Genomic DNA, 27,035 nt, shown 5'->3' with positions numbered 1-27,035 from the left:
TCTCAGAAATTTTTCCAATAATTTTCCCACCACCGAGGTTAGGCTGACTGGCCTGCAATTACTTGGGCTATCCCCTCCTCCCATTTTAAACAATGGTAAAATGTTAACAATACTCCAGTCCTTTGGAACCACGCCTGTAGCCAGAGAGGTTAGGAAAATGATGGTCAGAGCCTCCACTATTTCTTCCTTTGCTTCTCTTAGCAGCCTGGATTACATTTCATCTAGACCTGGTGGTTTATCCACTTTGAAGGATTCTAAACACCTTAATATTTCCTGTTTATCCAATCCAATATTTCACATGCCTGCTCCTCAACTACAATGTCTGCTTCATCCACTCTTTTGTGAAAACCGATACTAAATTTTTATTAGTAATAATGCCCATGTCTTCTGCTTCACACACGAGTTATCTTTTTAGTCTCTGATCAACCCCACTCTTTCCTCAGTTATCCTTTTGTTCTTTATGACTTATAACACATCTTTGGGGTTTCCTTGGTTAGTAGGACCAGTAGGAACTATTCTTCAATGATCCAAGGGATTCAGGTGTGCATAGTAGGTTCAGTTTGAAGGAAAATTATATTTACTCATGACAAGAAACCTGTTGAGCAAAGATTATATAAATAGAAGATCAACTGAAAAAGGATAAAGAAGTGACAATATTGGTAGCATAAGAGATTTCTACCCCAAAGAAAATGTAAGTAGAACAGAAAGATGTGGAAATAAAAACACTGCAGGCAGTAAGGAACAAATAAAAACCAAGATCTTAACCTGGAAAACTATTTTGAACCTGCGGAGTGAATAAAGCAGGAAAGTGGAATACCTTAGTGCTAGAGCACTGGCTTGATGTTTTACATTGTAAAAAATTGTAACCACAGCTTAAAAATACATCTTTAAATAATCTGAACTAAACCAAAGCACTGAAACAGATACTGATGCACATTTCTATAATATTCTGTCTGTAATTTCTCCTCAAATGTGGTATATTTCCAGACACACCAGCATAGTACACAATATGGCAGCAGAATTGTCCATCTGCTTAACTAATTATCTGTACCATGCTCCTTTTTATAACACTTGGCACTTCCAATCAGGCATGTCAAAGCCAAGGTAATCAAGCCAAAAGCTCCTGTACCCAGGTTTCATGTCAACAACAGTCAACACATCTGTCCCAGTCCACAGACTCACATTTAGCTTCCATGAGAGAGAGTGGGTCCTGTTAAAGAATTCACAGTTCTCTGGTTTCTTTATTTAATCATAAGGAAGCAGAAGAGGACCTTTATCCCACCTAGGTCAATGTATCATTAACATCACCTTTTAGGATGTACACTGGCCCCTTTTTAACTTCCTTCCTGTTTCAAACTCATTTTCCTCAACTCCTTCTTCAATCAGGGATCTACCCATTTCCCAGATTCACCACATTCAGTCACAAATCAACAATCCTTAAAAATTTACTCCTAAGTTATATTTCAACTGTAGCTTCATTAGCTTTTAATTGTGATCACTGGTTTTCTGATTAATGCTTTACACAAAATGCTTCTCATTCATCTCATTAATTCTCTTCATTATTCAAAAAAATGAAAATATTCCACTGTCATATTCTTTTTCCTCAAATGAGAACTAATTTGGTTCATTTAGCCATCTGCACAGATCAATGATCCAAAAAAAACCAAATAAACTTGCCATCAACTCTTGTTTATAATTGTCCTGAACTCCCTAGCATTAATTTGATGACTTCAGATCATAGTCTGTTAATAGGTAACATTGCCCTCTTAATTTAATTCACATTTTAGCTGGTATATTCTTGGCATCATCAATCTGTCCAATAACCTCTGAATGTGGTATCCCAGTAATTGAAAAATATATTGATCCTATTTGGTTTACCTATCACTCAATATCACTCAAACCCAAACTGCAAAATATTCTGCATTACCCAGATGAAATGGTACAACTATAATGAGACATTTTGATGAGCTCCTTAAGACCCAAATATACAGAATATATCCATATATGTACCTGATTTATGCAACAACAACAAATTCCCGGTGTATTAAACCAATTTCCAGACACTTCAACCAAAACTAATCTAATCGAAACCTTTTATATTCACCATGTTAAATTTCAATGGGCATTCCATTAATTTCCATTATATAAAATCAGAGCGATCATGCAGATTCCCATTCACACCACTAGATAAATTCCCAATAGATTAAACTGTTTCCTGATCAATTCCCCATCTGGAATTTCAGTGAATCAAATCATTTCTCTTTTACACCAATTAAACGTCAAATTTCAATAGAGCAAACTATTTACTATTTCTCCCCATATATACAATTTCAATGATTTAGATCACTTCCCATTTATTGCCATTATATATAATGCTTGTGATCCACATATAAGTCTAAAAGTAAAACCTGTTCTGAGTCCAGGCTTAAAAATGTGTTTCTTGATTCTTTTCAGTTGAATTCTTCAATGAGTGACTCAATGGGCCAATGCAAGATAGATTTGCATATTGGCTGCTGTTGTTGTATTTGTAGCATTACTACAAATTCTCGAGTAAGTATTAGACTCCAGATAAACAACTTTATTATTTACATTTACTATACACACTCTCCACAAGCCTCCTAAGCTAGCGTCCTCCGTGCTGCTATCTCTTCTCCTCAAGCCTATACCATGTGACTGTTACATTATCTCTCTTACAGAGGGAGGAGTCATTCGCACTGTCTTCAGTATTAACCCTTTACATCCTTATATTCCATTTGCAGTTTACAGAATTCCAAATCCAAGGGCAATATTTCTTGGATAACCAATTATAAAGGATTCAGTTGTGTTATGAATCTTTTTGATGCTAAAATATTTTTTACAGTAAACCACAAAACATGGCCAAACTGGAAGTGCTACTTAGTTGTGGCAAGCTCTGCTAAGGTTGCCATAAATAAGTCATTGAATATCTTACTGAAGGTATATTTTCCCTCTAGGAATTCTGTGGGCCAAACAAGTCAATGGTTTGTGCTTGTGTATCTTTGACCATGTTCATTCATGACAATCATGATTCTGCAGTGAGAAACTTCATTTCTGCATTGCCACTGCCTGAGGTCACGTTGGTGTCCCTCACCTTCTGTCTAAATATGAATGGGAAGGCCTTCTTAAAAGACTTCCTGAAGCTGGCTCCCATAAACCCATAAACTATGGGGTTGATGCAGGAGTTGGCATATGACATGCAGTTGGCCCAAGTCTTGATCTTGTAGGTCTCATAGTTGGCCTGGAATTTTGGGTAAAATCCCTGGAAGAGGATGAAAAGCTGGATGGGTCCCCAACAGATCGTAAACAGGAGCACAATTACCACCACCATTTTCGAAATCTTGCTTCTCATTGCTATTGTCCTTTCAGATAAAAGTTGGACCTAGTTGAAAACAGATATACATTGGAGTTACACTCTCAAAAGAATTGCAACAAATTTCAATTACTGCAGTGTGAAACAAAAGCTCTAATGAGATCAATCAACAACAAAAGAAGGAAGGACTGTGAAAAGAGCATTCACAACCCCTTTCACCTGGCTCAATACTTGCTCGGACTATTTATATCCCCCTCTACATTGCAACTATTTCATATCCTCTTCTTCCTGCTCTCTCAGGAACTTCTCAAGGGCAATTAGGGATGGGCAAAAAATGCTCGCCTAGCCAGCAACACCCAAATCCCATGAACGAATAAAAAAAATTATAAATTTATTTCAGTGCTTCTGTAACAACTTTATGGTTAGTCTATTTTAAAACTTACCAATACCAATCTGTAAAGTAGTTACCAATGAAAAGTGAAGAAAAGTCTCGGCATAGTCACTTTTGCTCAAAATACTCCCCCATTTTACGGATCAGACTAAAACTTGCAGGCCACAAAATTGTGTGCACGGAGGCATGCAGAGTGGATGGATTGTGATGTCAAACAGCATCTAACACTGACTGTACCCAGCAGGAAGATCTCTGATAGTCTCGCGCTACTCAGGGATACGATCGCCTACGTACAGGACAGGAGGGTGGACACCTGCCTCATCAGCCTGGACCAGGAGAAGGCTTTTGACAGGATATCGCACACCTACATGATGGACGTGCTTTCCAAAATGGGGTTTGGGGAGGGAATCTGCAATTGGATCCAACTGCTCTACACAAACATCATTAGCGCAGTCTCAATTAATTGGTGGGAATCGGAAAGTTTCCCGATCAAATCTGGAGTCAGACAGGGCTGTCCTCTCTCCCCGGTCTTGTTTGTTTGCTGTATTGAACCCTTTGCTGAGTCTATTAGGAAGGATGCGAGCATAAGAGGGGTGATAATCCCAGGCAGCGGAGGCACTCAGGCTAAAACCTCCCTGTACATGGATGACGTTGCCGTTTTCTGCTCGGACCCTCTGTCCGTGCGCAGACTGATGAGCATCTGCGACCAGTTCGAACTGGCCTCGGGAGCCAACATTAACCACGGCAAGAGCAAGGCCATGTTCTTTGGGAACTGGGCTGACCGATCCTTTGTCCCCTTCACCGTCAGGTCAGATTACCTGAAGGTGCTGGGGCTATGGTTCGGAAGGGCCGGGGCGTGCACCAAAACCTGGGAGGAGCGAGTAGCCAAGGTACAACAAAGGTTGAGCATGTGGGGGCAGCGATCTCTCTCCATTGTGGGTAAGAACCTGGTCATCAGGTGCGAGGCGCTCACGTTGTTGCTCTAAGTGGCGCAGGTCTGGCCCATACCCCACTCCTGCGCTGTGACAGTCACGTGGAAGCTCAATGCTACACTGCTGACCCCAGAGAACGTTGAGGAACTCAAAAGGGATTACAAAGGTTGGAGGACCGTGAAACCCCTCTTTGAGTCTCCAGTTCACTGGTGGGAAGCGATCAAGGAGAACATCAAGAGGTTCTTCATCCACAAAGGTGTTCAGAGGGCGAGAGAGAGACAGAGGGAAATGTCCCGACTCCAGAAAAGTATGCAAAATCTGCTCCGGTTGCAGTCGATGGGGGTCGAGGTCAAGGAGGACCTCCAAGAGGTGAAGAGCCAGCAGGCCTCGCTCTTTGCCAAGGAGGCCTCCAAGATCATCTTCCGGTCCAGAGTCCGCTCCATCGAACAGGATGAGACGTGCTCGCGTTACTTCTTCCAAAAGGTACACAGAGAGAGCTCTGTTATCAGCAGCCTGAAGGAAGAAGATGGCTCGGTAACGTCTTCGCAGTCCGACATACTAAGGATCAGCAAATCCGTTTAGGCTGGGCTGTATGACGCGAAGCCCACAGACAGCAGAGCCATGCAGTCCTTCCTGTCATCTATCACAGAGGTCTTAGATGACGGCAGGAAGGAAAGTCTGGACAAGCCGCTAACTCTGGACGAGCTGACAAAGGCCGTCGAGTCCTTCGAGACGAGTAAAACTCCCGGAAGCGACGGCTTACCGGTCGAGTTGTACTCGGCCCTGTGGTACTGGGTCGGCCCGGACCTGCTGGAAGTATACGAGAGTATGCTCCTGGCCAGCAGCATGTCAGAATCCATGAGGAAAGACATCATCACTCTCATTTACAAGCGGAAGGGGGAGAGGGAAGAAATCAGAAATTGGCGGCCCATCTCACTGCTTAATGTTGACTACAAGATTCTGTCCAAAGTCATAGCCAGTCGAGTCAAGTCTGCTCTGGAGTTGGTGATCCACCGCGATCAGACCTGTACTGTACCCGGCAGGAAGATCCCTGATAGTCTCGCGCTACTCAGGGATACGATCGCCTACGTACAGGACAGGAGGGTGGACACCTGCCTCATCAGCCTGGACCAGGAGAAGGCTTTTGACAGGATATCGCACACCTACATGATGGACATGCTTTCCAAAATGGGGTTTGGGGAGGGAATCTGCAATTGGATCCAACTGCTCTACACAAACATCATTAGCGCAGTCTCAATCAACGGGTGGGAATCGGAAAGTTTCCCGATCAAATCTGGAGTCAGACAGGGCTGTCCTCTCTCCCCGGTCTTGTTTGTTTGCTGTATTGAACCCTTTGCTGAGTCTATTAGGAAGGATGCGAGCGTAAGAGGGGTGACAATCCCAGGCAGTGGAGGCACTCAGGTTAAAACCTCCCTATACATGATGACGTCGCCGTCTTTTGCTCGGACCCTCTATCTGTGTGCAGACTGATGAGCATCTGCGACCAGATCGAACTGGCCTCGGGAGCCAAAGTTAACCACGGCAAGAGCAAGGCCATGTTCTTTGGGAACTGGGCTGACCGATCCTTTGTCCCCTTCACCGTCAGGTCAGATTACCTGAAGGTGCTGGGGATATGGTTCAGAAGGGCCGGGGCGTGCACCAAAACCTGGGAGGAGTGAGTAGCCAAGGTACAACAAAAGTTGAGCATGTGGGGGCAGCGATCTCTCTCCATTGTGGGTAAGAACCTGGTCATCAGGTGCGAGGCGCTCACGTTGTTGCTCTAAGTGGCGCAGGTCTGGCCCATACCCCACTCCTGCGCCGTGGCAGTCACCCGAGCCATTTTCCGCTTCATCTGGGGATCCAAAATGGATTGGGTCCGGAGGGACACGATGTTCAAATCTCTGGACAAGGGCGGGAAAAATGTACCCAACGTGGCCCTCATCCTGATGACCACCTTCGTGTGCGGCTGCATCAAGCTGTGTGTAGATCTCCAGTACGCAAACTCCAAGTGTCACTACATGCTGAGGTTCTATCTGTCCCCGGTGTTGCGAAGGATGGGCCTGGTCACATTGCCGCGGAACGCTTCATGCAGTTGGGCCGGGCCGTACCACCTATCCTTTGTGGAGCAGTTTCTGCGCGAAAACACCTTTGACCACCGATCCATCAGGCAGTGGTCTGCTCGGAATGTCCTCAAGGCCCTACGGAAAAAGGAGACGGTGGATCCTGTCGGATGGTTCCCTGAGCAGACCGCCAAAGTCATTTGGCGGAATACCTCATCACCAGAACTTTCAAACAAGCACCAAGATGTAGCTTGGCTGGTGGTGAGAAGGGCCCTCCCCGTCAGATCCTTCATGCACACCCGAAGTCTCGCCCCCTCCACACAATGCCCCCACGGTGGCTGTGGTGGAGAAGAGACGGTTGCCCACCTCCTCCTGGAATGTGTCATCGCAAAGCAGGTGTGGAAAGTGATGCAGTGGTTTTTGTCGAGGTTCATCCCAAGCAGCTCGGTAACACAGGAGTCTGTGCTCTACGGGCTGTTCCCAGGGACGCACACCGAGACAAACATCAACTGCTGCTGGAGGACTATCAATTCGGTGAAAGACGCCCTTTGGTCTGCCCGAAACTTGCTGGTCTTCCAGCGCAAAGAGTTGTCCACCACCGAATGTTGCAGACTGGCACATTCCAAGGTCCAGGACTACGTGCTGAGGGACGCACTAAAGCTTGGGGCAGCTGCAGCAAAGGCTCAATGGGGAAAGACCACAGTGTAAGATCCCCCCACCAAGCTAAACTGAGGGGCTGGATTCATGGGAAACCCCTCGAACTGTATCGGAGAAATTTTGTGTGCTGTAAATGTAAAAATGTATATGGCATGACAATGAAATGGAAGGGTTGTGAGGCAACTCATGATTGTATAGAAGGAAACTGATCACCTTTGCACTGTTTGTATTTTTTGACTTGATGCTGTTTTAAACTGTTTGGGAATGTAATTTTTACAGATTTTTATGAATAAAGTATATTTTGTAAATAAAAAAAAATCTAACACTGATTTGACTCATGAACTGCCATTTTGGACCTTGCAGGCATTCAGCTGCAAGAGGGAACTCCATTAACACCATTTAAAGGGATTACCATGGGACTTCCAGGTGAGGTGCTTTTGACTTGCTTTTGCTTCTGTAGAATGAGTGGAGGTACTACATTCAGTGCTATTCGAGGAGTTTGGAAACATTTTTGGATGGAGGAGGTGAGAGAAGCTGGAAAGCCTGTCAAGAAAAAGCCTTCTTTCAGTAACAGGAGCTATAGTTGCAGTTCCTCTTGTGCTGCAGCATGACTTAGAGATGGAGCACAGGCAGCAGAGAGGGGAAGCTGGGCACAGAGGGAGGAGGAGGAGGAAGGCTCTCAATCGAAAGCTGTACATACCAAGGGTCTTCAGAGAGCACTTCTCCCACCTCCACCTCAGCCAGGAGCAACGTCTGAGGTGGCTACATTTCACCAAGGAGGTGGTGACTGAACTGTGCCACCTTCTACAACTGGATCTGCAGCCGCACAGCAGGGCAAGGATGGCGCTGCCAATGACACTGAAAATCACCATGGACCTAAATTTCTATGCCAGCATATCCTTCCAGGCTGAAGCCGGCAACATTTCCACATTTCACAGTTCACCGTGCATTGCTGCATCGGGGAGGTGACAGAGGCTCTGTACAAAAGGAGAGGGGACTTCATCATCTTTTCTCTTACCAGAGAGAAACAGCAGGCTATGCCAGGCTAGTGGTATTTAATGGTGCCGTGTGCCTGCACACACATGGCTCTGCAGGCCCCACATATTAACAAAGAGAGGTACTGCAATTGCTCCACGAATGTGCAACTCGTGTATTGACCATGCACAGAACTTCCAGTCGTTGAATGTCCGTTATCCTGGCAGCAGCCACGATGCATTCATCCTACGACAGTCAGCCATACCCACCATCTTTGGGCCACCATGACAAACCAAAGGTTGGCTACTTGGTGACAAGGGCTACCTACTCTACACCTGGCTCATGACTCCCCTCTGCCACCTGACCACACGGGGACAGTGCACCTACAATAAGAGTCATGCTGCCACTAGGAACATCATCGAGCAAACAATCAATGTCCTGAAATAACGGTTCCACTGCCTAGACTGCTCGGGGGTGCCCGGCAATACTAGCTGAAAAGTGTCTCCAAATTCTGCTGTGTCCTTCAAAACCTTGCTCTCAGGAGAGACCTTGCCACCAGGCCTTTGGAGGGTATCCCAGGTGGAGGAGGAAAAGGAGGGGAAGGAGGAAGGGAGAAGCCATCAGGAACCTCTTCTCTCAATATGGGCTGTCCATGGCCAGCTACTCAGACTTCAGTTCTCCTGATATCTCATCCCCACATCACCTTTGCTCCACAATTCCCCAACTTTCCATCTCTCTGCTGCAGATCCTCTTGGCAAAATCCTAAAATTAAAGCCACCACAAAACAAAAATTCAATAATAACTTTATCCAACAACTCTTCCAGTAACACATACAAAACTGAACTATTCACCCTTGTGCATTCCCTTAGTGCCTGTCTTGCTGGTACCTTTGTCAGGCCTAGTGCTCCTACACAGAGCTACCCCAGTGGCTGCAGCATAGCTGGTGGAAGGCTACTGAAATTCAGTGTGCGGGACTGCAGATACCTTGCATGACCACCTCAAGCAGCTCTGGGCCTTGAAAACCTGACATTAGACTGCACCACTCATCATGGGTGACAACAGTCTGGATTGGCTGGCTGAAAGCCAACAGCAAAGGCAATGGCAGAGTGGCAGTTGTGGGAGCATGAATGCTGTCATCCTGAAAGAGGACAGCAGGACCGTGCACCGCAGAGCTACTGCCATGCATCTGCGCCAGCGAATCAACAGGCCTAGTAATCTGTTGGATTGCTGTGAAAGCTTGCATGCCTCTTTAAGCATTGGTATCCGCAGCAATGATGATAGTAGTCTGGGCCTGTATGGCATCAAGCATGGATCTCATGACACCTGTCTGAGTTTCCACTGCAGCACCAAGATGTTGGGTGGCTTCTGCCTGTGCTGCAGTGGAAGCTGAGACGTTAGCCACCAGATACTGCATCACAGCTGGGACTGCAATTGTTGTCATAGAGTTGGCCACCACTTCCATGCAAAGGCCTATGCCAAGTTGGAATCAGACTCCTCCCAGCTCTTTGACAATAACAATAGGCTCTCTGGCAGGCCTGCCAAAGCCCACGCATTTCTTTTTTTTATTTGTTTCATGGGTTGTGGGCATCGCAGGCTAGGCCAGCATTTATTGCTCATTGTTAATTGCCCTTGAGAAGGTGGTGGTGAGCTGCCTTCTTGAACCGCTGCAGTCCATGTGGGGTAGCTACACCCACAGTGCTGTTAGGAAGGGAGTTCCAGGAGTTTGACCCAGCGACAGTGAAGGAACAGCAATATAGTTCCAAGTCAGGATGGTGTGTGGCTTGGAGGGGAGCTTGCAGGTGGTGGTGTTCCCATGCATCTGCAGCCCTTGTCCTTCTAGGTGGTAGAGGTCGTGGGTTTGGAAGGTGCTGCCTTAGTAGCCTTGGTGCATTGCTGCAGTGCACCTTATAGATAAGTACACACTGCTGCCACTGTGCGTTGGTGGTGACGGGAGTGAATGTTTGTGGATGGGATGCCAATCAAGTGGGCTGCTTTGTCCTGGATGGTGCCGAGCTTCTTGAGTGTTGTTGGAGCTGCACCCATCCAGACAAGTGGAGAGTATTCCATCACACCTCTGACTTGTGCCTTGTAGATGGTGGACAGGCTTTGGGGAGTCAGGAGGTGAGTTACTCGCCTCAGGATTCCTAGCCTCTGACCTGCTCTTGTAGCCACAGTATTTATATGGCTACTCCAGTTCACTTTCTGGTCAATGGTAACCCCCAGGATGTTGACAGTGGGGGAATTCAGCGATCATAATGCCATTGAATGTCAAGGGGAGATGGTTAGATTCTCTCTTGTTGGAGATGGTCACTGCCTGGCACTTGTGTGGCACGAATGTTACTCTATGTACATGCCCATCAGCATTCTCCTGTACGCCGCCCCATTGGAGTATTTATCTGAGTCCTCTGCAACAGAACTAGCCTGTGACCTGCCCTCTGTTGAGTTGGCACACATGCCACCTTTCCCCATGCCATGGCTACAGCCCATTCCTGCCCAGTTGCTCGCCATGTGCTGATCTATACCACACTCTAAAGTTCACATAGTGCAAGTTTTTGAGCTGGTGGCTGTGATTGTCAGATCAAGTGATGGTGCTTCTTCATCAGAGGTCTGCTATTGTTTCTGCTGTTCAGAATGAGGCTACACTGACTGTCCCAGTGGCAAATCTTGGGTATCTGAAAGCAAAAATGCAGAAGTGGAGGGTTGGGGTGAGGGAAGGGGGGAAGGATGCAAAGCAAGAGGTCTATGGTCACACCACTAGCAGCTTGCTCTGCATGCCAGATAGCAGGATGAGGGTGAAGTCAGATTTGAGAAGGTGCAGGAAGTCGGAATGTACTGTCATCCTGGATCTTCTCAGGAATACTGAGTGCAATGGCCCTAGTAGCTGCAGATCTGAAAATGAACTGCACCGTCTCCTCCAAAGAGCTCAGAAGATATAGGCATACTCCACTGGTCCCTTGCTGCTCCCCGCAGTTAGGTGCGACCTTGTCTTGCAAGAGAGAGAAAAAAATGTTAATGAGTGAGTTGCAATGTGTTTGGGAGATGTACCTGCCATAGCTAAATATCTGGAAATATGGGAAGCTGCAAGAGGTGGGTATGAGGCTGGCAGCATTGGTAGGTGTGTGAGAGTGGAGGTGGAGCATTTGAGTGTTAGACATGATTGATGGGTAAGCAATGGCTGTGATGCATTAAGCAGGGTGAGAGGTTAATAATGCAGTGGGTAGGAGATATTATTTGAAGATGCATTCACTGAACTTGAGCACACATGTGAGGTCATGGAACTAGTTCAGCCACTGCAGCCAGGTCCTCAGGACCAAATTCTGGGAATTGAATTCTGTGGCCACGTGCTCCCATTCCCTTCGGCGAATTTGCCTTGTGGTCCTCCTGGCCCCCTGTGGAAACATCACCTCTCTCCTCCTTTCCACCTCCATCACTAAGACATCCAGCGTTGCATCCAAGAACCTGGGAGTCCTCTCTCTGGCCTGTTGCTCCATTATCACTCTCCTTTATTCCAACAAAGCTTTCCTGAGTCTGTTCCACTAGCTCCAGTAGCCTGAGTGCAACTCCCCTTTAAGAGGGTCAGGCTGATTGTAAGCAATGCAGGCTAGATGTGCATCGTGCTAGCAACCTTTGCTCCTGGATCTCCTGTTGACTGTGCAGCCAGACAGCAGTGAATTTCATGCTGGGCTGCACACCACTATCATGTGCTGAGCAGGCAGCACAAAGAGTGCATGCTGCCTGCCTTAGCAGGGACCGGGCGGGTATGTGCACATCACAAAACCCTTGCCTGAAAAAGGGCCTTATTGAATTTCTCTCCACAATATCTTTTTTTTTCTTGAAATAATTGGCATGGAGACTGTCAAGTGGAGTTCCTTCACTGCTAGACTGCTCCAGTGGTATCAGTTACAGTTTGTATCCCAGAGTGACTCCATTACGAGCAGTGGAAGCATGTCTTCAAACCAGCCCAAAAACTCCAGGGCCAACTGACCCTGGGAAAGCATCTTGCAAGCTGGGAAATTATTTTAATTAGATTAAAGTAGTGGATAAAGGTTGAACCTAATTGAAAACACATATACATTAGTGAAATGACAGTGCACAATATTAGCAAAATTGAATGTTGGTATTGTAATTTCTTGCCCTGCCACAAAATGTTTCATAACTGGCCTTAAATTCCAGGTGACTCCACACCCATGGTAGTTAAAAAATAAACTTCTTTGTCCACCTAACTGTGGCATGTGATTCAATTTTTCTCAAAGAAGGAAATAATAAGATCGGACCTAATGTTGTAAACAAAATTAGCTAATAAACCTTACATCTTATCTTCTGAGTCATATAGTTGGAAATCATGCTATTTTACACAAAGTCACAGCAGTAGCCCTTGCTATTTGCAATGTATTTGGTGGGATATAGCTTTCTGATTTGACTGTAAGATGTACCCTTGGAGAATATTTTTCTTTCAGAGGACTCAACTATCATTAGCTTTATCTTATTGAAGAATCTCCCAGGAATGACCCTTTACTGCTCATTTGCACTAATAACAACTGTTGATGGATGTTATCAAAAGTAACATTTTACTTTTTTCTAATGACTTCTACTTCTACACTTATCCCTTCTACAGAATGACTGACCCTTAATCTAAAACATAAGCAGTAACTAAATCAGTATAAGTAAATAGAAGTGGACAATGGTGGATCAATGATGTATTAACTATAATAATGAGATGATCAAATCAACAATTACATCAAGAAAGCCTGACCCGGATACTATCCACCCATATCTCCACCGTAAGCTCCTCCCAGTTACAAAAATGTAGCTGCTTGGTTTGTAATCACATTCAAGGTATAATGAAACAAAACAAAAAGTAGAAGTTATCAAGAAACCTTGGTCACTAATTTTACTGATGAAAGGCTATCGACCTGAAACGTTAACCCTGTTTCTCTCTCTACAAATCCTGCCAGACCTGCTGAATATTTCCAGCATTTTCTGTTTTGATTACCACTTTTATCTTTGTAAAGTATTGGAATACTATGATCCTATTTAGCACAATGCGGAGAAAAATTAATTTCCTTCTCCTCTACAATGGAGAAATATAGCCAAGTTATGACTCCTCTACAAATTGATGTTTGACTACCACAAGACTTACTAATACTGAAGCCAGTTTTCAATATTTATACCTGGAACCCAACAGCTACTGCAGCTGCACCTCAACATTCCATACTGATGCAAAAAATCTGCAAAGAATACTCCCAGCAAACTCATCCCATCCATGAATCTTTCTCCGAGACATTTTGCTACTAGTAACTCTTCATTTTGTATGCATGTGTCCAAAGGAAAATCTAGCCATTATCAGTTAAATCTGAGTTATTGGCCATTAGAAAACTCTGGTCCTTCTGCTGGTTCCCCAGTGCATGCTTCCCTTTTCTGAAATCTCAGCGGCCACCAAGATTGATCTTGTGAGCCACCTGTCCTTGTTGTCGTTACCTCCGATTGCACCATTTTGTTATGTCAGTTTACTGTACAAAATTATTTCAACATGCAGGATCAAATATCAAATTCAACTATGAGGTTTGAGTTTAGGGTGAAAAGGTGTTCAGAGTGTAGGGATTGAAAAGAATGAGGGAGCAAGATTGGTCAAAAAGCAAACTCAGCAAAAACATAAACCACCACTCCTATTACCACATGATTGGTCTTTCCTTGGTAGGCGGAGATACACCATATAGAGGTTAAAGTGTCAAGTAAAATTCACTTTTGGTGTTTGGCTTGAGAAATTAATTAAGTCTCTGCACGCACCTGACAGTTGTTGTCAATAGGCTCAACAACAGGTTGTCCAACTCTCTTAATCATCAAGGAGTAACACAAAGAGATGGTGAGCAAAGGCAGAAGGTAGACAGCAAGAAAGTGGTACAGTATGAAGCCTTTCTGATGGGCATCTGATGGAAAGGCCTCTGCACAATATGTCCTAGGTCCATACCAATAGCCCTTTTCAATCTTCTGGTACATAATGATTGGGAAAGACAGAAGAAAGGAACCTAGAATCAAAAGACACTGATGTTACTGAGATCAGTCGTGAGCCTACTTGGTGAATGCCATGTAGCAAGGATAGCAATACAAGGCTGCCATTAAATCAAGAGGCTTGGATGCCATTTATTAATTTTGTTAGAACTTCCAAGATGTATTACTGCTTTATATACCTGTATATATTTTTATCCTTTATATTAAAAGTAAAATTGCTTAAATAAATAAATTTGTAAGTAACAGAATGCACAAGAAGTTGTACCAACAAGATTGCACTCATGAGGTTACCACATAACAAATTGAAGAGAGAACTATTAATTGAGTTAAACTTGCCTCAAGAGATCTTGAGCTCTATTAATTGCAGTTGAAGACATTTCCTACAGACATATTTGTCCAAGTTAACGTTTGCTATTTGAAATACACATATCCTGCAGGAACCACTCATCACTGTCCCTTTCTGTGTTGCTTATTCTTAGTGTAAATGATAAAATTATAGTTAACTTTTAAGCTTTTATTCTTTATTTAAATTTCAATTAAACTACTCTTCTGCTCCTCCTTCTCCCTCTCCTTTCACTCTGTACCCACTTGACTCCATGGTGACTTTCCACTCTGTTGAGTTTATGCACTCAAGTGTGGAGAGGTGCTGACCAAAGCCCATACATCTTCCACTCAGTGTAAGAGAATATCTAATGGGGTATTTTGTGGCATCTCGTAGCAGCCAGCTTGGAGTAGCAATGGGTGTGATCTAGGAACAAAGTGCCTCTGCTGCCTGCTCAGCTGAGATGGATGCATGATCCAGGAAGAACTGCAAGGAAAGAAAACAAGGAACTTAAAGGGCAGCTCCCTTAATAGGAAAGAAAACATATCTTGAAAAAGAAAGAAATACTAGCATCACAAGACTGATATCACCTTGAGGTCTGTGACCCCGCTAATGACATCACCTGAAAAATCTGAATAGAGCTTCAGTTTAATGAGCAGTATTTTGATTTCCTCCGCCCCATCCTGAAAATCTCTCAACAAAAGGATCCCAGAGCAAATATATAGCTGCAATGTGGAGCTATTATGAGCACAGATACAACGGGTCAAATGGCTTCCTCCCGAGCTGAAACCTATGATCCGATAAAAAAAATGAGTTTTTCAACCTATGTAGTAACACCTATTCCTGCTGGGGGACTTTAATGCCAGGGTTGGGGCCGACCATGACTCATGGCCCTCCTGCCTTGGGCGCTATGGCGTTGGAAGGATGAATGAGAACGGGCAGAGACTGCTTGAGTTGTGTACCTATCAAAACCTCTGCATCACCAACTCGTTCTTTCACACTAAACCCTGTCACCAGGTTTCATGGAGGCACCCAAGATCACGTCGTTGGCACCAGCTAGACCTCATTGTCACAAGGCGAGCCGCCTTAAACAGTGTTCAAATCACACGCAGCTTCCACAGTGCGGACTGCGACACCGACCACTCCCTGGTGTGCAGCAAGGTTAGACTCAGACCAAAGAAGTTGCATCATTCCAAGCAGAAGGGCCACCCGCGCATCAACACGAGCAGAATTTCTCACCCACAGCTGTTACAAAAATTTCTAAATTCACTTGTAACAGCCCTTCAAAACACTCCCACAGGGGATGCTGAGACCAAGTGGGCCCACATCAGAGACGCCATCTATGAGTCAGCTTTGACCACCTACGTCAAAAGTGCGAAGAGAAATGCAGACTGGTTTCAATCTCATAATGAAGAGCTGGAACCTGACATAGCCGCTAAGCGCATTGCACTTTTGAACTACAAGAAAGCCCCCAGCGATTTAACATCCGCAGCACTTAAAGCAGCCAGAAGTACTGCACAAAGAACAGCTAGGCGTTGCGCAAACGACTACTGGCAACACCTATGCAGTCATATTCAGCTGGCCTCAGACACCGGAAACATCAGAGGAATGTATGATGGCATGAAGAGAGCTCTTGGGCCAACCATCAAGAAGATCACCCCCCTCAAATCTAAATCGGGGGACATAATCACTGACCAACGCAAACAGATGGACCGCTGGGTTGAGCACTACCTAGAACTGTACTCCAGGGAGAATGCTGTCACTGAGACTGCCCTCAATGCAGCCCAGCCTCTACCAGTCATGGATGAGCTGGACATACAGCCAACCAAATCGGAACTCAGTGATGCCATTGATTCCCTAGCCAGCGGAAAAGCCCCTGGGAAGGACAGCATTACCCCTGAAATAATCAAGAGTGCCAAGCCTGCTATACTCTCAGCACTACATGAACTGCTATGCCTGTGCTGGGACGAGGGAGCAGTACCCCAGGACATGCGCGATGCCAACATCATCACCCTCTATAAAAACAAAGGTGACCGCGGTGACTGCAACAACTACCGTGGAATCTCCCTGCTCAGCATAGTGGGGAAAGTCTTTGCTCGAGTCGCTCTGAACAGGCTCCAGAAGCTGGCCGAGCGCGTCTACCCTGAGGCACAGTGTGGCTTTCGTGCAGAGAGATCGACTATTGACATGCTGTTCTCCCTTCGTCAGATACAGGAGAAATGCCGTGAACAACAGATGCCCCTCTACATTGCTTTCATTGATCTCACCAAAGCCTTTGACCTCGTCAGCAGACGTGGTCTCTTCAGACTACTAGAAAAGATCGGATGTCCACCAAAGCTACTAAGTATCATCACCTCATTCCATGACAATATGAAAGGCACAATTCAACATGGTGGCTCCTCATCAGAGCCCTTTCCTATCCTGAGTGGTGTGAAACAGGGCTGTGTTCTCGCACCCACACTTTTTGGGATTTTCTTCTCCCTGCTGCTTTCACATGCGTTCAAATCCTCTGAAGAAGGAATTTTCCTCCACACAAGATCAGGGGGCAGGTTGTTCAACCTTGCCCGTCTAAGAGCGCAGTCCAAAGTACGGAAAGTCCTCATCAGAGAACTCCTCTTTGCTGACGATGCTGCTTTAACATCTCACACTGAAGAATGCCTGCAGAGTCTCATCGACAGGTTTGCGTCTGCCTGCAATGAATTTGGCCTAACCATCAGCCTCAAGAAAACGAACATCATGGGGCAGGATGTCAGAAATGCTCCATCCATCAATATTGGCGACCACGCTCTGGAAGTGGTTCAAGAGTTCACCTACCTAGGCTCAACTATCACCAGTAACCTGTCTCTAGATGCAGAAATCAACAAGCGCATGGGTAAGGCTTCCACTGCTATGTCCAGACTGGCCAAGAGAGTGTGGGAAAATGGCGCACTGACACGGAACACAAAAGTCCGAGTGTATCAGGCCTGTGTCCTCAGTACCTTGCTCTACGGCAGCGAGGCCTGGACAACGTATGCCAGCCAAGAGCGACGTCTCAATTCATTCCATCTTCGCTGCCTTCGGAGAATACTTGGCATCAGGTGGCAGGACTATATCTCCAACACAGAAGTCCTTGAAGCGGCCAACACCCCCAGCTTATACACACTACTGAGTCAGCGGCGCTTGAGATGGCTTGGCCATGTGAGCCGCATGGAAGATGGCAGGATCCCCAAAGACACATTGTACAGCGAGCTCGCCACTGGTATCAGACCCACCGGCCGTCCATGTCTCCGTTATAAAGACGTCTGCAAACGTGACATGAAATCGTGTGACATTGATCACAAGTCGTGGGAGTCAGTTGCCAGCATTCGCCAGAGCTGGCGGGCAGCCATAAAGACAGGGCTAAATTGTGGCGAGTCGAAGAGACTTAGTAGTTGGCAGGAAAAAAGACAGAGGCGCAAGGGGAGAGCCAACTGTGCAACAGCCCCAACAAACAAATTTCTCTGCAGCACCTGTGGAAGAGCCTGTCACTCCAGAATTGGCCTTTATAGCCACTCCAGGCGCTGCTTCACAAACCACTGACCACCTCCAGGCGCGTATCCATTGTCTCTCGAGATAAGGAGGCCCAAAAGAAAAAAAAGAAGTGTATGTATTGAATGCAGTCACATAAAAGGGATGAATGTGTCTTTAATGGCACACAAATGCAATATCTTCAATTAAGTATAATTTTATTCTTCAATTAAGTATAAAGTTGGTACAATTTGATAACTTCCACTCAAAAATTCCTGAATAATAGAGTGGGTCAAGGGGGAGGGTGACTTCTTTTGAAGTTAGGACTAAGACAATTAAAATTCTGGGGTGGTCTCCACTGTATCTGGTTCACAGATGCCCCGATATAGAAGCATCTACTGCACTTACTGGGTACAAAAGAAGGGACAATTTTGATTGGTATACTTCTCACATATGCAAACACAAATATAGATATATATGCTTTCACATCCACAATGTTATATCAGAATATACCTATCCATATGCACATGCTGACCACCATGGCAACTTTGGGAGTACGGTGACGCAACGATTTAAGTGGATAAACTGTTGCATAACATCGGTCAGCACTCATCGCAGTCAAGGTAATGCAGGTTGCCTGGACAGTAACCTGTAGGAATACATAATACATAAGCATCTTTATTACATAATGAGGCAACAAATGCAATGTGGAAAGAGTTCAATCTGGTTATTGGTGACTGCAATTGACAATCAGGCACTGGGAATGCATGTAAAGTTGAGCACTACAAAGACCAACTAGTAAAGCTCTAAATGGAAAATAGAACTGCTTTCAATCCAAGTCATTATTCCAATGAAGAGTAGAGATAAGATCCAAGAGTTGGAAGGTTTGTGGCAAAATCACTGTAGAGCAAAGCTAATCAAAAACATTCAGAACCAGTGACCTAAACTTTTTAAGTATCTCACTAAAAACATTCAGGAGTCAAATGAAGGATTTGAAGGTTCTTATAGCTTCTTCTGAATTGCATTTGTATAATCCCCCCACCTCTGTTTTCCGTTTTTCAGAAATCTATTTGGAGCAGCAGCCTATCTTCACCATTAAAGTTTGTGTACATGTGTAACACCCGAAGGTGGGATGAGAAACCAGTAAATTATGCTTTCTTTTATGAATACAGTGGAAGCCTTGGGAATTGTTGTTGAGGTTACACCTCTTAAGCAAAGACAAGCTCCCCTCCCTCTACATAGTTTACTGGCTAACTGACTCCTTCCCTTAATATATGCCCTTGATATTTATCAGCCTACGTGCCACTCTCCCTAATGACAATCGCATTAACCAAATTATTCATGACAGATTACACAAAATATTTTTTGCTGGGTAGCAATCTGAATTTGATGCATTCCAACAGACAATTTCCAAGGTAATGGAAGGAGTATACTGTACTGAATGGGATTAAGCAGGAATTCTAAATTAAAATGACTTCTCAACCAAATAAAAAACAAATTTTTCACCCTTGTATCTTTCAGTGCTACTTTGCCATGTTTCCTGAATGCTGAGCTATCTGTAGTCCTGACTCATATGGCAAACACGAGGGGACACAGCTTCAAGTTGAGGGGTGATAGATATAGGACAGATGTGAGAGGTAGTTTCTTTACTCAGAGAGTAGTAAGGGCGTGGAACGCCCTGCCTGCAGCAGTAGTAGATTCGCCAACTTTAAGGGCATTTAAGTGGTCATTGGATAGACATATGGATGAAAATGGAATAGTGTAGGTCAGATGGTTTCACAGGTCGGCGCAACATCGAGGGCCGAAGGGCCTGTACTGCGCTGTAATGTTCTAATTCTAATTCTAATTCATTGAGTCGATTATGATATCATCTATTAATGCTCCGCAAACCTTCCAATCACACCGCTCAAATCATTTACAGAAAGTAAAGTCATCTTAAGTTTTTTTTATTTGTTCATTCATGAGATGTGAGCATCACTGGCTAGGCATAGAAACATAGAAAATAGGAGCAGGAGTAGGCCATTTGGCCCTTCGAGCCTGCTCCGCCATTCATCATGATCATGGCTGATCATCCAACTCAGTAGCCTGTTCCCACTTTTGCCCCATACCCTTTGATCCCTTTAGACCTAAGAGCTATATCTAACTCCTTTTTGAAAACATTCAATGTTTTGGCCTCAACTGCTTTCTGTGGTAGCGAATTCCACAGGCTCCCCACTCTCTGGGTGAAGAAATATCTCCTCATCTCAGTCCTGAAAGGTTTACCCTGTATCCTTAGACTATGATTCCTGGTTCTGGACTTCCCCACCATCGGGAACATCCTTCCTGCATCGACCCTGTCGAGTCCTGTTAGAATTTTATAGGTTTCTATGAGATCCCCGTTAATTCTTCTGAACTCCAGCGAATATAATCCTAACTGACTCAATCTCTCCTCATATGTCAGTCCCACCATCCCAGGAATCAGTCTGGTAAACCTTCGCTGCACTCCCTCTATAGCAAGAACATCCTTCCTCAGATAAGGAGACCAAAACTGCACACAATATTCCAGGTGTGGCCTCACCAAGGCCTTGTATAATTGCAGCAAGACATCCCTGCTTCTGTACTTGAATCCTCTCGCTATGAAGGCCAACATACCAATTGCCTTTTTTACCGCCTGTTGCACCTGCACGCTTACCTTCAGCGACTGGTGTACGGGAACACCCAGGTCTCGCTGCATATTCCCCTCTCTCAGTTTATAGCCATTCAGATAATAATCTGCCTTCCTGTTCTTGCTACCAAAGTGGATAACCTCACATTTATCCACAATATACTGCATCTGCCATGCATTTAGCCCACTCACTCAACTTGTCCAAATCACCCTGAAGCCTCTCTGCATCCTCCTCACAACTCACCCTCCCACCCAATTTTGTGTCATCTGCAAATTTGGAGATATTATGTTTAGTTCCCTCATCTAAATCATTAATGTATATTGTGAATAGCTGGGGTCCTAGCACCGATCCCTGCGGTACCCCACTAGTCACTTCCTGCCATTCGGAAAAAGACCCATTCATCCCTACTCTTTGTTTCCTGTCCGCCAACCAATTTTCTATCCATCGCAATACACTACCCCCAATCCCATGCACTTTAATTTTACATGCTAATCTCTTACGTGGGACTTTGTCGAAAGCCTTCTGAAAGTCCAAATAAACCACATCCACTGGCTCCCCATCATCAACTCTACTAGTTACATCCTTGAAGAATTCTAGTAGATTTGTCAAGCACAATTTCCCTTTCGTAAATCCATGCTGACTCTGTCCGATTCTACCACTGTTCTCCAAGTGCTCTGCTATAAAATCTTTGATAATGGACTCTAGAATTTTCCCCACTACCGACGTCAGGCTGACTGGTCTATAATTCCCTGCTTTCTCTCTACCTCCCTTTTTTAAATAGTGGGGTTACATTAGCTACCTTCCAATTTGTAGTGACTGTTCCAGAGTCTATAAAATCTTGGAAGATGACCGCCAATGCATCCACTATTTCTAGGGCCATTTCCTTAAGTACTCTGGGATGCATACCATCAGGCCCTGGGGATTTATCGGCCTTCAATCCCATCAATTTCCCCAACACCATTTCTCAACTAATACTGATTTCTTTCAGTTCCTGTCTCTCACTAAGCCCTGTGTTCCCCAACATTTCTGGTATGATATTTGTGTCCTCCTTTGTGAAGACAGAACCAAAGTATGCATTTAGTTGGTCAGCCATTTCTTCATTCCCCATAATAAATTCCCCTGTTTCTGACTGTAAGGAACCTACATTTGTCTTCACCAATCTTTTTCTCTACACATACCTAGGCACAGCACTAATTGCCCTTGAGAAGGTGGTGATGAGCTGCCTTCTTGAATCGCTGCAGTCCTTGGGGTGTAGGTACACCAACAGTGCTGTTAGGAAGGGAGTTCCAGGATTTTGACCCAGTGACAGTGAAGGAACGGCGATATAGTTCCAAGTCAGGATGGTGTGTGACTTGGAGGGGAACTTGCAGTTGGTGGTGTTCCCATGCATCTGCTGCCCTTGTTCTTCTGGGGCGGTAGGAGTTGCAGGTTTGGAAGGTGTTTTCAAAGGAGCCTTGGTGAGTTGCTGCAGTGCATCTTGTAGATGGTACACACTGCTGACACTGTGCGTCATAGTGAAGGCTGTGAATGTTGAAGGTGGTAAATGGGGTGCAAATCAAGCAGGCTGCTTTGTCCTGGATGGTGTTGAGTTTCTTGAATGTTGTTGGAGCTACACCCATCCAAGCAAATGGAGAGTTTTCCATCACACTCCTATCTTGTGCTTGGGGAGATAGGATGTGATCTACGCGCCTTAGAATTCATGTGATAACATGTATGTTTATTACCCTCATTACTATTAATATATTTTTCCCATTAAGGTTCCGTCCACCAATCCTGAAATGAAAGAGTGGAGCAAAATTTTCTAAAACCACGGACCATTCTGCTCTGCTTACATTTCTCAGTGCAAGTACATACTATGATCCCAAGAAGTGTAAATGCAGCATTGAACTCCAATCAATACACAGTTGTACCTCAGTCAGTGTAAATGCTTTGTTTAGTGTGGTCAATGCATTGTTTTGTCAGTAGCACATTTAGTAAATGTTAACCCAAGTCACAAATAGAGCATCCAACCAGAATATATCTAGGTATACATTCTTTGGTGTGCTATTTTAACATAGTTGTTGACCTTGCCCCTACCTATCTGTAAACTCCTCCAGCCCTGCAACCCTTCGAGATTTCTGAGCTCTGCACATCCCAATTTTAATTGCAACACCATTGGCAGCCACACTTTCAGCTACTGAGACCCTCAGTTCTCAAATTCCCTCCTTAAACATCTCCAACTCTTTACCTCTCTTTCCTCCTTTAAGGTCATCTGCCCTAATATCTCCTTATGTGGCTCAGTGTCAAATTTTGTTACATAACATTCTGAAACCCATTGGGATGTAATACAATGTTAAAGATGCTATATAAATGCAAGTTATGTTTGTTGTTGCTTATTTTAATTGAGTTAGTAAGTGGATTAAAATGATATACAAAAATAATTTGCATGATTAAAGGAATTTAAAACCTCTTTGATTCAAGGCCCTGGGAACTAAAGGCTCAGAATGCCAACTGTAACCAGATTTCCCTGCTTTATTATCTCAATTCTTCCTGAATTATGGATGCGTTTGATGCTGCAGTACTAAACATTAGTAATATAGTTACATTCATTCTTCTCGGTGTTTCTTTTAGTTCCTAACTTACTTACCTGTTGTAAGTAGTTGACAAACTTGCACATGAAATCTCCAAAGATCCAGCCAGGTAGAGGGTACAGTGTGGCAGTAAATGGAACACAGCAGACCAGGAATATGATGTCTGTGGCAGCCAGGTTAGCTTTCAACAAAAGGGAAAAAATCATGAGGACCTGACCAAAAGTTTTTTGTCAGTTGATATGACTTTCCACTGTCAATCTGGGAATCACTTCCACAAGAAACTCAAGAGGTTCATCAATGAAGAGCTATGCATCGAAAGCTGGGTTGGCTGTCATTTATTATGTTTCTTACCTCCAAGAACACATCCATTTTATTTCTGATTATTCATATCTTTAATCGTTGAATATTGGGGTAAGGCTAACAGATCTGCATTTACCAAGTATGGCTCTGTCAGTATTTATGAATATAGGAACAGTGTTTTCCAGCTCTGTCACAACCTCCCCATTGTTCATTGACTTCACGCTCACTCAGCTTAACTGTTAGTAATTCATAAATGTCCTCTTTTGTATACCTAATTAATTTGGATTTTAGTTTATCCACACTGCAGGATATATTGCTTTTCAGCCTCTTATCCAGAACCTAGACTTTGTTAATATCAGTGATAAGCAAAACAAGCTAAAGGTGTGCACTGTACCTAAGAGCACAATCGCAGAGTTCTGATGATTTCTCACTTCAAATGTTAACTTGCCTGTTCTCTCCATAGCTGCTGTCTGACCTTCTGAATGTTGCCAGAATTTACTGTTTTAGCTCCGATTTCCAGTATCTGCAGGTTCTATTTTTTTGCTTTTTGCCTCTAAATGTGGTGTTTTCTTCATTCCCACTAGAGGGCAGCAATTAACTAGTCAGTAAAGTTAAGAATGCTGAAAGTTTTCCAATCACACATCACACAGCATGGCAAAAAACATTCCAGCGTTTGCAAAATGGTATTTTTAGTATAGACGGACAAAAAGAAAAAGAAAAGAGAACAGCATTTGTTTGAGAGAGAGAACAGATCAAGAGATAGAAGAATGAAAGATGTATAGAGTCATAGAGTTTTACAGCACAGAAACAGGCCCTTCGGTCCAACGCGCCTGTGCCAACCATCAAGCACCCGTCCTATCTAATCTCATTTCCCCACACATGGCTCGTCACCTTGTATGCTATGGCGTTTCAAGTGCTCATCTAAATACTTCTTAAATGTCGTGAGTGTTCCTGCCTCTACCACCCCTTCAGGCAGTGTGTTCCAGATTCCAACCACCCTCTGGGTGAAAAAATTCCTCCTCAACTCCCCTCTAAATCTCCTGCCCCTTCCCTTAAATCTATGCTCCCTAGTTATTGACCACTCCGCTAAGGGGAAAAGTTTCTTCCTATCTACCCTATCAATGCCCCTCATAATTCTATATACCGCAATCAGGTCCCCCCTCAACCTTCACCGCTCCAAGGAAAACAAACCAAGCCTATCCAGTCTCTCTTCATAACTGAAATTCTCCAGCCCAGGCAACATCCTGGTGAATCTCCTCTGCATCCTCTCCATTGCAATCACATCCTTCCTATGGTGTGGCGACCAGAACTGTACACAGTACTCCAGCTGTGGCCTAACTAGCGTCTTATACAGCTCCATCATAACCTCCCTGCTCCTATATTCTATGCCTCGGCTAATAAAGGCAAGTATCCCATATGCCTTCCTAACCACCTTATCTACCTGTGCTGCTGCCTTCAGTGATCTATGGACAGGCACCCCAAGGTCCCTCTGACCCTCTGTACTCCCTAGGGTCCTACCATCCATTGTATAGTCCATTGCCTTGTTAGACCTCCCAAAGTGCATCACCTCACACTTCTCAGGACTAAACTCCATCTGCCACTGCTCCGCCCATCTTACCAGCCCATCTATATCATCCTGTAATCTAAGGCTTTCCTCCTCACTATTTACGACACCATCAATTTTCGTGTCGTCTGCAAACTTACTGGTCATACCTCCTATAGTCACATCTAAATCATTAATGTACACTACAAACAGTAAGGGTCCCAGCACTGATCCCTGCGGTACACCACTGGTCACAGGCCTCCATTCACAAAAACAACCCTCAACCATCACCCTCTGCCTCCTGCCACTAAGCCAATTTTGAATCCAATTTGCCAAATTACCCTGGATCCCATGGGCTTTTACATTCTTAACCAATCTCCCATGCGGGACCTTATCAAAAGCCTTACTGAAGTCCATGTAGACTACATCAACTGCTTTATCCTCATCTACACCTCTAGTCACCTCCTCGAAAAATTCATTCAAATTTGTTAGACACGATCTCTCCCTGACAAAGCCATGCTGACTATCCCTGATTAATCCCTGCCTCTCCAAGTGGAGATTAATCCTGTCTCTCAGAATTTTTTCCAATAATTTCCCTACCACTGATGTTAGACTCACTGGCCTGTAATTACCTGCTTTATCCCTGCTACCCTTCTTGAATAATGGTACCACATTCACTGTCCTCCAATCCTCTGGGATCTCTCCTGTGGCCAGAGAGGATCTGAAAATTTGTGTCAGAGCCCCCGCTATCTCCTCCGTTGCCTCACATAGCAGCCTGGGATACATCTCATCTGGGCCTGGGGATTTATCCACCTTTAAACCCGCTAATACAGCTAATACTTCCTCCTTTTCAATGCTAATTTGATCAAGTACATCAGAATCCCCCTCCCTGATCACTACACCTACATTGTCCCTCTCCATAGTGAACACAGATGAAAAGTAATCATTCAAAACCTCACCTATGTCATCCGGCTCCACACAGAGATTGCATCTATGATCCCGAATGGGCTCCACTTTTTCCCAGGTTATCCTCTTGCCCCTAACATACTTATAAAATGCCTTGGGATTTTCCTTTATCTTGTCTGCCAGTGATTTTTCATGCCCCCTCTTCGCTCTCCTAATCACTTTTTTAAGTACCGTCGTACACTTTCTATACTCCTCTAGGGCCTCCACTGTTTTCAGCGCTCTGAATCTGCCATACGTCTCTTTTTTTTTCCTTATCCAATCCTCTACATCCCTTGACATCCAAGGTTCCCTTGACCTGTTTGTCCTATTCTTCACCTTTACAGGAACATGCTGCACCTGAACCCTCACAATTTCCCTTCTAAATGACTCCCACTGGTCTGATGTAGACTTTCCTATAAGAAGCTGCTCCCAGTTCACTTTGGCCAGATCCTGTTTTATCATATTGAAATCTGCCTTCCCCCAATTCAGTACTCTTATTTCCGGTCCCTTTATGTCCTTTGCCATAGCAACCTTAAATCTTAGAGAGTTATGGTCACTATTCCCGAAATGCTCCCCCACTGCCACTTCTAACACTCATCAGGCTTCATTCCCTAGGATTAAGTCCAGTACCGCCCGTCCTCTTGTAGGACTCTCTATGTGCTGGCTCAAAAAGCTCTCCTAAATGCACTTGAAGAATTCCACCCCCTTTAAGCTTTTTGCTCTAATACTATCCCCTCTAGCATAGGGGAAGTTGAAATCCCCTACTATTATTACCCCATTATTTTTGCACCTCTCTGAGATTTGCCTACATATCTGCTCCTCTATCACTTCCTGACTGTTTGGAGGCCTGTAGTACACTCCCAGCCAAGTAA

General features: G+C 44.6%; 1 protein-coding gene across 1 annotated transcript in view; it reads right to left on the bottom strand.

Annotated features, from left to right (window-relative positions):
- Positions 1-2,659: 2,659 nt before the first annotated feature.
- LOC137372510 (G-protein coupled receptor 54-like) overlaps positions 2,660-27,035 on the bottom strand; it is a 36,497-nt gene continuing 12,121 nt past the window's right edge. Inside the window, exons 2-5 of the mRNA XM_068036389.1 lie at positions 23,432-23,556; positions 18,674-18,809; positions 14,131-14,369; positions 2,660-3,397 (exon numbers count right to left, since the gene is read on the bottom strand). Of these exons, the coding sequence (XP_067892490.1) occupies positions 3,041-3,397; positions 14,131-14,369; positions 18,674-18,809; positions 23,432-23,556 (857 nt within the window). The 3' untranslated portion in view covers positions 2,660-3,040. The remainder of the gene's footprint in view (positions 3,398-14,130; positions 14,370-18,673; positions 18,810-23,431; positions 23,557-27,035) is intronic.

The sequence above is a fragment of the Heterodontus francisci genome, chromosome 8, assembly GCF_036365525.1.
Source record: "Heterodontus francisci isolate sHetFra1 chromosome 8, sHetFra1.hap1, whole genome shotgun sequence".
In the NCBI taxonomy this organism is placed as follows: domain Eukaryota; kingdom Metazoa; phylum Chordata; class Chondrichthyes; order Heterodontiformes; family Heterodontidae; genus Heterodontus; species Heterodontus francisci.
The sequence above is the reverse complement of the archived record's forward strand: the minus strand, read 5'-3'. Positions and strand labels throughout refer to the sequence as shown.